This window comes from Drosophila miranda, chromosome XL, assembly GCF_003369915.1.
Source record: "Drosophila miranda strain MSH22 chromosome XL, D.miranda_PacBio2.1, whole genome shotgun sequence".
NCBI classification, from domain to species: domain Eukaryota; kingdom Metazoa; phylum Arthropoda; class Insecta; order Diptera; family Drosophilidae; genus Drosophila; species Drosophila miranda.
Genome location: NC_046673.1, coordinates 2,171,436 through 2,186,663, shown reverse-complemented (window position 1 = coordinate 2,186,663; position 15,228 = coordinate 2,171,436). Strand labels below are relative to the sequence as shown.

The window sequence follows — 15,228 nt, the reverse complement described above, 5'->3', positions numbered from 1 at the left end:
TTTGTGGCATTTGTGTTGAAAATGTTCCAATCAACTGCAATCAATATTTGTTAATAAATACAACATTACAAATTGCTCTGGAATATGCTTATTTGCACTCGCTCTCCATTTTGAATCAAATATCAGCTGTGGAAAGTGTACAAGGGTGGCAGCACTACAGGGCTGCCACCTAGGGTATATTAAATCCCGGCGTTCACAAAAAAGCCGGCCTCTATTATGGATGGACTTAGGTATCCATGAGCAAGTCTGGCTTTGAACTCAATTAGTACAATGTGGATGCAAAGGTGTTCGCTCGATGACTGGGCTCCATGCAGGGCTGCATTTGGCATTAAATCGTTGCGAGATGGTGGCTTTTGTTTTTGTGTTTTCCAACACAACTTAGCTTTTTTCTCAGTTTTAAGGCTGTGTTGTTTGCTTTTCGCCATGCCGAACATTTTCCGCAGCTTCTTGTCGAATCGCTACAACGGCAAGCAAGACCGCTCCTCCGAGCGCGATGAAGGTGAGGCTGTGTCTGTTACATGAAACGCGTAGTTGAAACCAAACTTTTCACAGCCAATTGCCGCACCGTACCCAACACGGCACCAATGCCGAGACCAGAGCCGATGGCAACCAACAAAAAGTGGAGCAGCGAACGTGTATCAAATCGCTTGTCGAATTCTACCTTTCACTACGGCAGTGGGGTCCCGAACAGCAACTGGCTCAGTAGCGATGATATACCCATCGTAACGAGGCGCGAGTTGGAGGAAACAGCGGGCCAGCTGATGGCCCTTCAGCCCATCAATGAGGGGACCGAGTTTAGCCACACCATCTGGAAAATGGGGATGCCGGGGCGACACCCGGAAAAGAGCAAGGACGGTGCCAAAATAGGCTACATCCAAATGGTGACCAAGGCAAATAGATGCCTCAGAGCCAAAGAGAATAAGTACTCTCCGGCCAATGTTCCACGGCGCACCGAACAGCAGGTAGGGCAGCTCCTCTACAGCGGCACGAGAAGGAGCAAGGTCGTGGCACCGTTTGTCTGCCCCGAGCAAAAATGCCTCATGGAATTCGACAATCGGTTAGTATTCGAGTAACTTCAAGGGTAAATATATGGGAATCTAATGTTGTCTGGTATCCCCTCCCGCAGCCCCAATCTGCGCTCACACCAACGCGCCAACGGACACCACAACTGGACGTATCAGTGCGTCCACTGCCGTACCTACTTCAAGCAGATAAACTACTTGAATCTTCATAGCACCGCCTGTCGCTTGAAACTGGCTAACGGTTTTAAATATTAGAAAATACTTGGGAATGGATTTTAGTCGTAACAAATTGTAACTTTGAAAGGTTCACAAAACCCCCTCTAGTGTGACGTGTATGCAATCTTCTCAATGTTTTTTATATATTTTTCACCCAAATAATACCATCGCTCGCTACCATCATCGGTCAGAGAACGTCATATTGTTGGCTATTTTCCTATTGGCCTCTCACTGTATTACACTTGGCGTGCATTCATTCAGGATTCCTCGAAGAGCCAAGCGTATGGCTCAAACTCTACACGCCTTCTCCATCAGTCGATCATTCGCTGCCAATTTGTACGCTGTTACCCCCTCAAAAATGCACTTGAATCCGCTTGGCAGTCAGTATGCTGGTTGCACATGGCCAAATAAATAATACAAATGCGGCTACATCGTATCTGGTGTCTTGTAGATGCATAATCTATTGACAAAGGGCTAACATCTCCCGGCGCGGATGGGAGAAGGGAGCTATAGGAAAGCAGAAGGCACCAGGCAGACAGACGACTTGCCTCCCCTTTGTTTGGCGAGGACAACATTTATTTTTCCAGAGACGTGGAGTGGATAGGGAAGGAGCAGTTAACAGTTAGCAACAGAAAGTCAAAGAGGAGCAGCATTTTGTTGCTGGTTCTGGTTCTGGCTCTGGTTCTTCTGCTGGATTCACAGGACTAGGACCTGCTGCAGGACAGAACAGAACATGGCTGGAGAGGACAGAGAAAGGACAGTCGCCCTGCACGTGCCGCTATTTACATTTGCACGTAATAAATTCACAAGGGCCACGAGGACGAGGACGAGCACGAGAACGAGAACTTGCAACAGGAAATGTGCCCGGAAGTGCATATGCCGGCTGTCGTTTGCCCCACGCCCCATCTCACACCACCTGCAACGTGGGGACCAACGTGTTGCATTAAAATGGGCAGCGTTCTGCTCCACCACTGGGCTCCAGTCATGGCTCCACCATGCCATTGACACATATTTGCATTGACGAAATTTAATGAGCTCACAAAAGCAGTGGGCAAATATTTGCGAGTCTGCTAGCTCGGATCGAAGCCAGCACATTAGTGAAGGCCGAAATGGGGACAGGACGATGGGCGGACGAAGGGCGGACGATGGGGACGTGTGCAAGTCGTTTTATTAGATACGTGTCCTATCTGTCGCCCAAGACCATGGTGGCTTTCCACCACTTGCCTATCCCTTTCCGTCTCACCCTATAATCATATCCTGTCGGCGGCTGCGGGTGCCTTTTGTGGGAGCTTAAACACATTCCTCTCCCATCCATGTCTCTCTTGTGCCCTAGATCTCGAGTAAGATCTGTCGAATGGCCCAACACTCGTAAGAGTCACACCCTTACATATACCCTTTTACTCTGCGGCGAAGGGGCTCCTATTCATTGAGAATCCTCAGTGGAGGATGGTGGAAAACTATTCAACTACTGAAATTTGTTTTGTCATCCCATAATTCAGAAAGGGTGTTTAATTTCTTTTGTCATACAGGCCCTTGGATGCAGATTGAGTGCAAATAAATATTTCCTGTGATATAGCGTTCCCCCGTGTGGCCTGTGGCATTGTATGGGTCCATCCTTTAATCAGCTACATATCTATATCCCAGCAGAACTCCCATTCGACCTCCATGCAAATGCCATACGAGGAAAATGTTCTACGTACTCGATATCCCATGTAAAACAGTCGAATTTCCCCATTGAGTGTGGATCGCACGTGCACTGTGGGCACTGTGGGCACTGTGGGCACTGTGGGCACGGCACCCGTTCGGTCAGTGCAATTCCACTTCGTTGCAGTCTGTGGCCTGGAAAATTGAATTAGCTGCCTAATGATGATAATATTCTATTGATTTTGGTATGTACATTTATACATATACCCCCCTGCCACCCACACACACACACACACACACACACACACACACACACACACACACACCACATACACGGAGGGAGAGAAGGTAATGTGGTTAAAAATTACTTTGTTGTCGAACAAAATGACGTCTAGTGCAGGTGAAACCTGCACTGAGGTGAGGGCCACTGGAGCAAACGTTGAAGTGCCTGAGGAGATTGTGGCCCTCTTTTGGACTTTTAATTGCAGTGCAGCAATACAGCAATACAGTGCTTCAATGCCATCGAAATGATTTACTGAGCTCTGGCTATGGCTATGGCTTGGGCTCGGGTTGAGAGGGATGCTCGTCCCACAAAGTGGTTTAATTTAATTTTTGATTGTTTAAAGCCGAGGGCGCATTCCCTGGCTTTTATTTGTTTTGCCTGCTGATCAAGTGAGCTTCTTGTCTGCCGTTTTCTTACCTTAACCTCCCTCAACCTCGACCACACATTGGGTCACTTCACTTCACTTCAATTTTTTTTACAGACTCCATTCTCTCCAGGCTCCATTCTGGACTGCCATGGAAATATATTCGTTTGGCTTGGCGTAGATTTGTTTTGGTTTTTTGGTCCCGTTTATTGTTTTATTCGAAACAAGGAAACTTTAAGTAAATCAGTTTTGTTTGTGGCCAAAGTGAAATGTCGAAGTCGGAGCCGCACACACACACACCCATACATCCATACATCCATGCACATGTGCGCACACATGTTTCTTGTGTGTTGTGTTGTGCTCTGTTGTGTGTGTTTATTGTTGCTGACACTTAAAATTACACTCTTGGGAATACCCGAAGAGAATGGGAACAAGGAGAGGTTTGGCTTCAAAGTAAGCAAAATTAAGCAAACACATGGTTGGGACGAATCGTAGAAGGAAAATGAACGAAGGAACGTATATAGTACATAGGGGTGTACGCTGTGGCTCAGGGGGATCTGCTGTGTGGGGGAAATGACATCTGACCATCGAATGGAACGTGCTCATTTCCCACTCCACAACAAAGTCATCTTCATCTTCCTCCCACTCTGTTTCCTCTCCCCTTCGCCATTCTGCCCGCCACCACCACCACCACCACCCCTTCCTCAACGCACCGGCCGCTCCCCCCCAGCCCCACCGCCACGTGCCACGCCTCCTAGTGCCACAGACGTCCTGTGTACGTTTCTGGTCAATGTGGTCGTTGTCATGGTCAGCAAAAGTTACTTCTCGCGGCGCTTGTGGGTGGGTGGACGTGATAATGGAATGTGGTATGGGGTATGGGGTATGGGGTATGGGGTACAACTGTACAACTAGTATAACTGTATTTGCTTAACATCACACACACACACACACACAAACGTACACTGAGAGACAGACAGGGCCACAGAAAGAGACAGGCAAAACCCAAACACAAGCAAACATACATACATACATACATACATACATATGTACATGCCTGTAGGAATGTATAAATACTTCTATATGAAAGACAAATAAGTTTAGTCCAGTTGAGTGGACTTCTTTCAACTTCTTCTGACTTCCAACCAGCTAACACCCTGTAGAGCTTCACCAAATGTCCATATGCCCTGCAAAGGTAGGGCCCGTACTTGTGTAGGGCATTGATCGAGAGCAGAAACTCGCATCGGGCAGCCACTTGGAACCACAAGCGTAATGTCTAGAAAAGTACGACCCTAATGCTATTACCCGAAAAAAAATAAACCTGAAATTCTATCTTATTTGAACGATTTCCCCCATAATATAATGAAAGTTCTTCGAAATTAAAGAACACGAACACGATTCATGATCGCATTTTTGTCGGCATCTGCACTTTCCTGCATGCATCGATCCATTTTCGCTGCCTTCCTTTGGGGCATTTGATACCTCGCATAATAATCCACTAAAGCAATGCGACTTGGGCCGACCACCCCACCTGCCGGGGTGTCCCTGCCTTCCCTCCTGCACACATCCCGTGATAGTGCTGATGCGACAGATTTCCGAGACACTAGAAGGGGCCATGTGGCAAAGTGTAAATGAGCAGTCATAGCCAGGGCTAGCTGCAGCCAGCGGCAAAAATGTCACGCCAGGAGGGAGCCACCCACACCACCCCCGTACCACGACCCCCGGCACAGACGCAGACACAGGCACAAACACAAAGCCAAACACTGAAACAAAAACACACACAGACACAGACAAAGACACCGACCCAGCCTGAATGCATGAATATGCGTGACTGTCAACCGGTCAACATACTCACAAATATTGCCACAGGAGGGGAGAAAAATTCCAAGCTCGTGTCATATTTTTATTTTCCGTTCCCGTTACCTTTCCTCTGTCCCCATTTTTGTTCTCCCTCAACCTCTCCCTCCTCCTCCTCCAATTGGCACTACTTCTTTCTTAGTTTTCTGCTTCTCTTTTCGTCAGTTGTTATATGTGACGCACGCTTAGCCACGCCCATAATTCGCTCCCCGCCGCCTTGTGTTGTCTAATTGAGCGCCATGGCTTTGTCCTGCTGCCGGGCACTGGCACTGGCACTGAGCCGCCTAAGCGAATGTGCAGCAGTGTCAAGGAGCATGGGATATGGGGTATAGGGTGAAGAGCAGCAGGTCAGAGCTTCGTTGCTATTCCAGGCTCATGGCCACGACAATTGGACCACGGCTTGATCCTTATCGTTAGTTATCGTTAGTTATGCTGTGTGCTCCGGCACTGAAGCGAAAGAAATGAAGGAGTGGTCCCGGTCCCAGTCAGACCAGATCGAAGTGCTTCCAGGGGATTTGTGCCCGTAGTTGTCAGGGATTGAACATGGACGGGGACGGGAACAAGGACGGGCTACCCCACTTCGATTCAGTTCCATTGCAGTCAGATCTCGTTAAGCTTTTTTTTCGCCGTAGTCGGTTTCTCGAAAGCTTTGGAGAGATTCTTTGGCCAAAATCCACAGCTGGAATGTCCACCTCCCTCATCCGAGATGTCAATTTCAATGAGCCGGGAACCCTTGAAACCCTGGCCACTCCTCGTTATCCCTAATCCGTAATAAGCTGTATCAATAGCTGGGGCAAGTCAATAAGCGAACTTAGCTCTGCTCAGCTCAGCTCGGTGCGGTGCGGTGCGGTTCGGTTCGGTTCGGGACAGAAACAGGGACAAGGATAGGTCGGTTCGGTTCAGTTCAGTTGAGTCAAAGCAATTGCCGTCAAGTGCCAAATAAAGGCATAACTCGGCAGTCAGGACACGACATCCGACCTACCAGGGCCAAAAGAGTGGGTGGCTAAAGGCAGGCTGCTAAAGTAGGAAGCACTCGGGCAGGGAAAGGCCAGCGAAAGAATGAGAAGCGGAAAGTCAAGGCATAAAGATTGAAACTTGTAAATGGGCAAATAAAATGGAAATGAATATAATAAAGACTCCTGACTCTTGGCTCTTCCTTTCCGCTTCTCCAAGCTTTACCCCTCTATCTCTACCTCTACCTCTATCCCCACCCCTGCCCCTATCCTTGCCATTACATCCAATCCTGCAGACCTCTCATCCCCGTGAAGCACTCCTCGACGCCTAAGTGAAAAGCTGACAAGCAGCTTACGTAAATAATGTCAACGCAACAATAAAAATAATAAACGAATTAGCTGCTTATTCAAGGGCCCTGACCCGAGGGGCCGTCCTCCACAGCTCCACAATAGGGCAGAGACATAGACAGAGGCAGCAACGGCAGCGGCAGAGGCCGAGGCCGAGGCAGGCAAGGGGGTAAGGCTGAAAAAAGGCAAAAGCCCCCTTCGCTGGCGCTCAGACAAACAAGCGAACAAACATTCAAATTGACTTTGCGACTCGGAGCATTTGTCGGGTTTACAATTTCAAAGAGCAACTCCAGAACCGAGACCTCAACCTCAACCTTTGGAGCTCAAGGACCTCCCAGGCGACATTTGTAACTTTAGTCTATTTGTCTGGCAAGGGAACAGAGGCATGGGCAAGGGCAAGGGCAGGGGCTGGGGCTGCTGCTGGTGCTGGAGCTGGAGCACAAGGACGTTAAGATGTTTATGGCTTGTCAAGGATTATTGTTATCACCAGCTAGCCAGGTATGCAAACAAACGACCACTCCTTCCATTTGGAAATGGAGGATCTGACGCCTCTCCACGCTCTGTCGTGTAATTGCCGAGTAACTGAGATGAGTCCGTGCGACTCCACGGACAGATGAGGGCAAGCCGCAGGCCAAGGGATACCTAGACAGACAGAAAGGAAGGGCCTGCCTGACCGCTACTTCAACTTCAGTTTTAATCTTTTCCAGTCAAGTCAAGACAAAAAAAAAAACAAAAATGAATGGAAAATATTATTAGAAAGGACAGGAGTGAAGTGAAAAAAGCCAATGAGGGTGCGAGCCAGGAGGGGGGTAACCCAGAGTAGATTAGACTCTGCGGATCTTTGGTAATCCGGAAATAATTCCGACTGTATTAGAGTAGATATGACCAAAAGATAGCTGGATGTATCCGTATCCCTCCTCTTCATCCTCTTTAAATTGTCCTTTTCCAAGCCCTATTTCATTATTTAGCATTATTTCCCACCAAACATCCTTGCAGGGCATCACTTTTTCGACTCCCGATTAAAAGCACCAAAAGGACCCTCTGTCCTTTTTTCGCGCACAGCTGGAAACGGAATTTATGAGCAGCATACTCCGTTTTTCCCCGTTTACGGAACACCCTCTTCTCTTCTGTCTACGTCCATGTCTCCCCTTCTGCGCTTCTTCTCCACTCCTCGACCTGATGGAGAAGGAAAAGCTGCCAAGTCATGAACTGTGACAAAAGGATTACAAGAGAGTTACTTTTGTAGCTCTCTCCTGTTTCTGGCGCTTTCTTTCTGTCTTCTCACCATCGCACCATCCCCCATCTGCTGGACAGTGCAGTTTATAGGCTAAATAAGATTAATTTCGAGATTAAACTGCGGCTTCAACAGTGGCAGGACTGGCAGCAGAATGTGCTGTGCAGGATGCAGTCATTCTACTCCCTGTTCTCTGTCTGTCTGTCTGCCTGTCTGTCTGCCTGCCTGCCTGTCTGTCTGTCTGTCTGTCTGTCTGTCTGTCTGTCTGTCTGTCTGTCTGTCTGTTTGTGGTTATCAAAAAGCTTCCAGCTGGACAGATCAACCTACATGCCTAGCGCCGCACCCTCCTCCTGGCAGTCTGTTGCCTTTCAATTCATTTGGTCGCCTGTCGATTTAGTCAACGTGCAAATTTATTAGATTAACAGCAAATATCAAATAGGAAATTAACTGTCGTCTGGACATCTGCTATATTACAACGCTGGATGGTTGTCGTCGGAGAGGTGGTGGTGGTGGTGGTGGTGGAGGTGGAGGTGGAGTGCGGGGCACTGACTGGTTTTGCACCTGTGCTACATACACCCACACACTTGCAAGCGCTCTCACACACTTGCATTTACACTTACAGGCTTGTCACATTGATGTTGGCTGATGCTGTCTATCGCTGTGGACAAGCAGAAATCGGATGCCTACTTTTTGGGGCTAATGGACTTTGTTGCTTCTGAATGACAGGAAGAAAGGTTTATACATGAAGGTCAGGTGGGAGCTCGTTCACTTTGCTTATATCTGAATTCTCCACTTTCTATTGCTAATAACAACTATTTAAAAAATATATGTATATAGGGTATGGGTCTCTTCGCACCGGTTTTTTGTTTGTCTCAGTTACTGGTAGGTGCCCCTATTGGTCCAACAAGTTGCAGCAAAATGCTACCCTCGAGGTGCTCACATTGAGTAATTTTGTGGTCTCACACAGTACAGAGAACACAGAGTGGGGTCCTAGACGAACTCTGAAGGATTGCTGGCGGCGAGTGGCCGGGAAGGATTTCATGGATAGTTTCCACGTTTGACGCAGAACAATTCTTGCGGGCCCGACTGGAAATATTTCCTAGTTGCAATGCTTGCAAGTGTCAAGTGACAGGATGTTGGAACCCAACAATTTGCTCTCCATCCGCACAGAGAGAGTGAAAATGCTCGTATGAGCAATGGGGAGAGCAAGTGACAATTGCCTGGACGATAGGGTGTCAGGAACTGATGCAGCCAGCCAGAGAGACAGGGGCAACCGCATTCAGTATGAGGATGGGGATGGGGATTGGAATGGGGATATGTATTAAATGCTACAAATAGCTAAATCCTATTCAATAGAGGGGAGAGTGGCAGTGGTCGGGGGGTGGCTACTGGGGCAGCTTCTGAGGTTAACTCTACAAATGGCAAGCAAAACATGATTCGCTGACTTGTTGCTGTGTGCGTGCGTGTGCTTTGTGTTTGGCAATGCAATGAGTCAACGTCACAGGGACACATCCTTTTTCATGTTTTCAGAGGGCAAGAGAGAGAAAATGGAACATTTGCGGGGCGACCAGAGGAGGAGAAACCTCAAACGAAAGCAAAGTTTCCCAGACATATGTATGTGCGTGTTTTTGGGTGTGTGTGTGTTGCAAGGATAGGGCACGGAGGCTGAGCGGAGGTCCTCTGGATCTCCCGATTTTGTCAGTTGAAAAGGGTTCAGAAAAATTTTTAAATTAATGATAAAACGAACAACGCGTTACAAAAATCGCTTGGGGGTGGTGACATAGAGGCGGAGAGCTTCGGCGGGTCTCGCCCTTCCGACGCATCCCCCCCACCCGTCCCAACAAACAACCCCTCATCGCCATGGCTCCGTATTGGAAAATCGTTTTAATTAAATTTCGTGGCCAGTTGGCAATGGCAGCGCCAGCCGCGAGCCGCGAAACGAGAGCAGAATTTACTGCATATTATTTATAATTATTGCTAGTCGACGGTGCCTTCTTTTACATTTCAATCGCTTTCCCCGTCCACATAAAATTGGACTGATCATTTGAGACCAACCGACCGAAATCAATCACACATTATCGATTCGTTATATTCCCATTCGAAGAGATAAAGCTTGTGACCTATTTTGACTTATTGACTCTTTTTCTGATACGGTTTCGGATATGCTTTTCGCACTGTCACAAACGTATTTCAAAATGTTCTCCCGCCCCCTCGAACAACCACAAAATATCCCCAACTTTGAAGATACAAGAAAACCGAAAGCGCACAATCATACAGAATGATTTTATCTATCAGATGGACGAATCTGGATGAGATAGGAGCATTGTTGTGTCCAGAATAAACGAAAAATTTTCAGTGGTTACGCTACGCCTTCCACGCGCTTACTCTATCTCTCTCTCACACACTCTTCCTCGTGCAGCGAGCGGGAAAACGGAAACAGATCAAATATTTTAAGATAATAGTTGGCAAAGATGTGCAACGTGTTCAACGAGATGGGCCTAAGGAAAACTTTATTCATGACCTGTTCTGAAAATATTTAATCTCGAAAAACTATCACTGAAGAACATATCTCATTATTATTTCGGAAAAATTGGAGCAAATATTGTCGAGCTTTTAAAATTTGTTTTGTGAATATCGGTCTTCACTTGTGGCAATGTGAGGGAACTGCTGTGAACACTGGGCACCAACCATAGAAGGGTAAAACTTCGTTTCGATTGTTAAATTTCAATAGTCATTGAACAAAGAGTTCAAACGAGGGGGAACGTTGTGAGTTGCTGCGGAGACCGCAACTCTACATTTATACCCGATACTTAGTCAGTACGGCTCTCCTCCGGCAGACGCTGCTCCTATTAAACGACACCACAAAGAGTGCGTGCGAGAGAGACAGAAAATCACTCTGAGCCACTGCAAATAGATTTGTTCCTTTTGGCCACAAAAATTATCCGATCTGATCCAGATTCAGCAATCTGATAGATATGGTCATTCTCTATGACTGTGCATTTTTAGTTTTAGTTGTGGATGCAACAGATTTTCGTCCCTTGTGGGGGCGGAAGGGGGTGGGGCGAAATTTTGAGATATACGTTTTATAGTGAGATCTAACAGAAGTGCGGATACTCTAGCCTTAATAGTCTCTGAGATTTGTGGATGCCCCAGATTTTCGTCCTTTCCGGGGGCGGAAGGGGGTGTGGCGAAATTTGGACACAAAACGGTCAAGGTCCGATATCACAGGAGTGTGGATACCAAATTTGGTTGCTCTAGCTCTTATGGGTTCTGAGATCCTTGAACTCATATTTTGCAATTGGCAAAACCGACCATGAAACCTGTGTGTTAGAGAGAGACAGAGCGAGAAAGAATGAAATTGTTTTCTTGACTCTGGCTATAATATTTATACGATCTGGTTCAGATTTTACACTCTAGAACATATAGTCATCCTCTACGATTCTGCGATTCTCTAGCTCTCATAGTCTTTGATCACTACGCGCTGATAGGGACGGACAGAAGGACATGGCTCAATCGACTCGGCTATTGATGCTGATCAAGAATATATATACTTTATGGGATCGGAATCGATTCCTTCTGGACGTTACACACATCCATTTTCACCACAAATCTAATATACTCCTTTACTCATTTTGAGTATCGGGTATAAAAATAGGCTTGACTGGGAAACAATTTTTCAATGAAGTAAAGTTTCTCAAAATACTAATTTCTTCCCAAGGGATTTTATTTTGTTTATTCCCGATACTCAAAATGAGTATTGGGGTATATTAGATTTGTGGTAAAAGTGGATGTGTGTAACGTCCAGAAGGAATCGTTTCCGACCCCATAAAGTATATATATTCTTGATCAGCATCAATAGCCGAGTCGATTGAGCCATGTCTGTCTGTCCGTCTGTCCGTCCGTCCGTCTGTCCGTCCGTCCGTCTGTCCGTCTGTCCGTCCCCTTCAGCGCCTAGTGCTCAAAGACTATAAGAGCTAGAGCAACGATGTTTTGTATCCAGACTTCTGTGATATGTCACTAGTACAAAAATATTTCAAAACTTCGCCCCGCCCACTTCCGCCCCCACAAAAGACGAAAATCTGTGGCATCCACATTTTTAAAGATACGATAAAACCAAAAACGCAGAATCGTAGAGGATGACTATATGTTTTAGAATCTAAGATCTCAACCAGATCGTATAATTATTATAGCCAGAATCAAGAAAACAATTTCATTCTTTCTCGCTCTGTCTCTCTCTAACACACAGGTTTCACGGTCGGTTTTGCCAATTGCAAAATATGAGTTCAAGGATCTCAGAACCTATAAGAGCCAGAGCAACCAAATTTGGTATCCACACTCCTGTGATATCGGACCTTGACCGTTTTGTGTCCAAATTTCGCCACACCCCCTTCCGCCCCCGGAAAGGACGAAAATCTGGGGCATCCACAAATCTCAGAGACTATTAAGGCTAGAGTAACCAAATTTGGTATCCGCACTTCTGTTAGATCTCACTATAAAACGTATATCTCAGAATTTCGCCCCACCCCCTTTCGCCCCCACAAAGAACGAAAATCTGTTGCATCCACAATATTGCACATCCGAGAAAACTAAAAACGCAGAATCATAGATAACGACCATTTCTATCAGATTGCTGAATCTGGATCAGATCGGATAATTTTTGTAGCCAAAAGGAACAAATTAATTTGCAGTGGCTACGCAGACCCCGACGTCACGCTCAGACAGATTTTCTGTCTCTCTCGCACGCACTCTTTGTCGTGTCGTTCAATATTAGCGGCGTCTGCCGGAGAGAGCCATACTGACTTAGTATCGGGTATAACTGTAGAGTTGCGGTGTCCGCAGCAACTCACAACGTTCCACCTCGTTTTGAATTAAAAAAGACTGTTGGCCAATTATTGGCCCTTTAAGGGCTTGACTGGCTGCATAGTAAAAGTTCTCGGCAATCACGATTTGAGACGGTGCACCGCGGTGATCGGATTCCATACCACTCTATTTGCCGAAAGTAGATAGACATTTTTTAGGCAGCGATCCGAAATATTTTATGGAATATGCTCTGCAGTTTCTGCCGGGACTGTCCCACAAAACTGGGCTATCAGAAACCTAGAGGCTCTGGCACATTCGCGATGGTCATCTTCGACAGGACAGGGGGATAGGACTCCTTTTGATGCGGTACAATAGTATTTTTTGCTTTTCGAAATTGAATGTACATTTTGAATACATTTTTGAATGCACGAGACGAAACTTAGGTTGTAGGCCTGGATGAATACATAGATCACATTTTCATATTTCGAATTTAAAATATGCTCACAAAGTCTTTTTTCTAAATTCAAAACCACGCTTTCGAGTCTCTCTGCACTTTCAATTGATAGTTGTATTAAGAGAATTATATGATTGTATACGACAATGGCTGTACCAGAGGATAAAAAGAGTTGAAGTTTTGACGTAAGTTTCTCCAACTGAGGCGTTTTTGTGAGTAATATTAGTCCACTAGTTAGTTAGCTGTAGACTTTTAAAGGAATTAGTTCCTAACAAAACAGGCACACAAACTTTAAAATTGTCCAAAGAATGCTGAAGGTACGAATTTTTTAATAATTCAACTGCATTTTATACAACCATAAGCAATGCTTGTTTCGACATTTTGGGTATCAAATATTCAAAAATGTCCACAAAATCATTGGCTAAGTTTTGTACGCTGCACTTTGCCTATGGAAGAGGGTCAACAAATGGAAGAAGCTGTGGAAAAAAGCTGTTGTTATTATGAACAAAGTTCCCATCACGAATTGCAGAAGAAACTATGTAGTTCATGTAGTTTTCATGCAACGACAAAAACCAGAAGAAATTCAGTATGCATTTTGCAATATGCTGGCCTGAAATATGCTAAAATGGCAATATTGCACTGGGATGGTGGTGTGGAAGTTGGGTTAGCACTTGGGAAGCTGATAAAGAGTGCTCTTCAATGTACATTTTTAATTCACATCACTGCATATGAAATCACTAGGCAATAAATGACTGGCAGCTCTTGAAACTCTTTCTTTTGTTCCAGCTTTTTTCCTAAAGCTCCCACCCGCAATCGCGATCAGCGAGTGTTTAGTTCCCAGCAAGAGGGTGTGTATACCAATCACTCAAGAGGTGCAGAGGCATATTAGAACCATGTGAAATAGCCAGTAGGAAGCGTTTCCGACCCCATAAAGTATATACATATAATTCTGATCAGCATCCGCAGCTGTCCGAGTGCCGAAGTCTTATAAACTATACGAGTAATTCGGAAAATAAAGCCTTTGCTTTCTGTGCTATAAAGTAGACGCTATTGTATGGGTGCCCACTAGCAAATTCTCATGAGTACACTCATATTCACGCATTAAGTTGTTCGCTGTCTTGTTTCAGCTTTTATTGTTGATATTTAAATAGATATTTGTGTCGACATTTTCGCGTTTGCCCCCAAGCGTGGAGTCGAATCCAAATTCAAGTGGTTATAGGCCCCCTTCTTCACTCCAGTGCGTAAATGAGTGTGTGTTGATGGTTACTTCATGCTTTATTTGCGTTTCGCTCAATGCAAATGTTTTGTAAACGATCTACTCCACTCGCTTATTGCAGCTTGACATGCAAGGAAATGTATGGAAGACTGTTGGGGGGAGGGCACAGCGGACAGGAAGGGGAACACAGGTGGCATGCAATGCCAAGGGAAATGGTTCTGGGGGAAGGGTTCTGGGGGAATGGGGACAGCACACATATGACAGTTAAAGTTCAACTTTCCTATTTCTCCAGCAATTTGTGTGTCGTCATGTTCGCTCTGAGACGGATACAGTGGATACCAGTTAAAGGGGCAACAGTGGGTGCTGGAAAGGGCCTGAATACTAGAATTTGGAAAAGAACTAGCCTCCAGACTGTCTTATTGTTTGGGCCTATTGTGTCCCACTGTCTTGGTCGTTTTCGACTCTTCTGAAAGTTTGAACAGTGTATTTTCTGTGGAACACGGTACTACGGATCGATGCTACACACTGTTCAATCATTATATTGTCTCATTTTACTTGGAATCATTGAAATAATTATAAAATTTATTTACCAGATATTGTAGTAATAACCGATCCGGCAGAGAAGCTGGGGCGCACTAAGCTAGACTTTCTTTACGAATTTAATAATTTTAATAATTTTTTTTGATTTTGGTCCGTAGTTCCTCTCTTTCCATTTTCTTCAAATTCAAAACTTGTTCCTCCGTGTTGATTTTTTCTGTTAACCTGGACATGGGCTTTTGCATTTCAGCTCAGTTTTCCCTGTTTTCCTCTTGTTTCTAGTCTTCTATTTTGCTTTCCTCG

General features: G+C 45.6%; 2 protein-coding genes across 5 annotated transcripts in view; one reads left to right on the top strand and one right to left on the bottom strand.

Annotated features, from left to right (window-relative positions):
* The window catches only part of LOC108164978 (neurotrimin), a 54,863-nt gene that overhangs the window by 30,469 nt on the left and 9,166 nt on the right, over positions 1-15,228 (bottom strand). The gene's annotated exons all lie outside the window — the stretch shown is intronic.
* On the top strand, positions 228-1,631 carry LOC108151845. The gene is made up of 3 exons (XM_017280733.2): positions 228-499; positions 553-1,057; positions 1,127-1,631. Exons 1-3 carry the CDS (start codon positions 271-273, stop codon positions 1,275-1,277), a joined length of 885 nt encoding a protein of 294 aa, XP_017136222.1. The 5' UTR covers positions 228-270; the 3' UTR covers positions 1,278-1,631.

Coding starts and splice junctions, on each gene's coding strand:
- LOC108151845 (XM_017280733.2), top strand. CDS start 271: ATGTGGATGCAAAGGTGTTCGCTCGATGACTGGGCTCCATGCAGGGCT. Junction 500..552: donor CTCCTCCGAGCGCGATGAAG/GTGAGGCTGTGT, acceptor AACTTTTCACAG/CCAATTGCCGCACCGTACCC. Junction 1,058..1,126: donor CTCATGGAATTCGACAATCG/GTTAGTATTCGA, acceptor CCCCTCCCGCAG/CCCCAATCTGCGCTCACACC.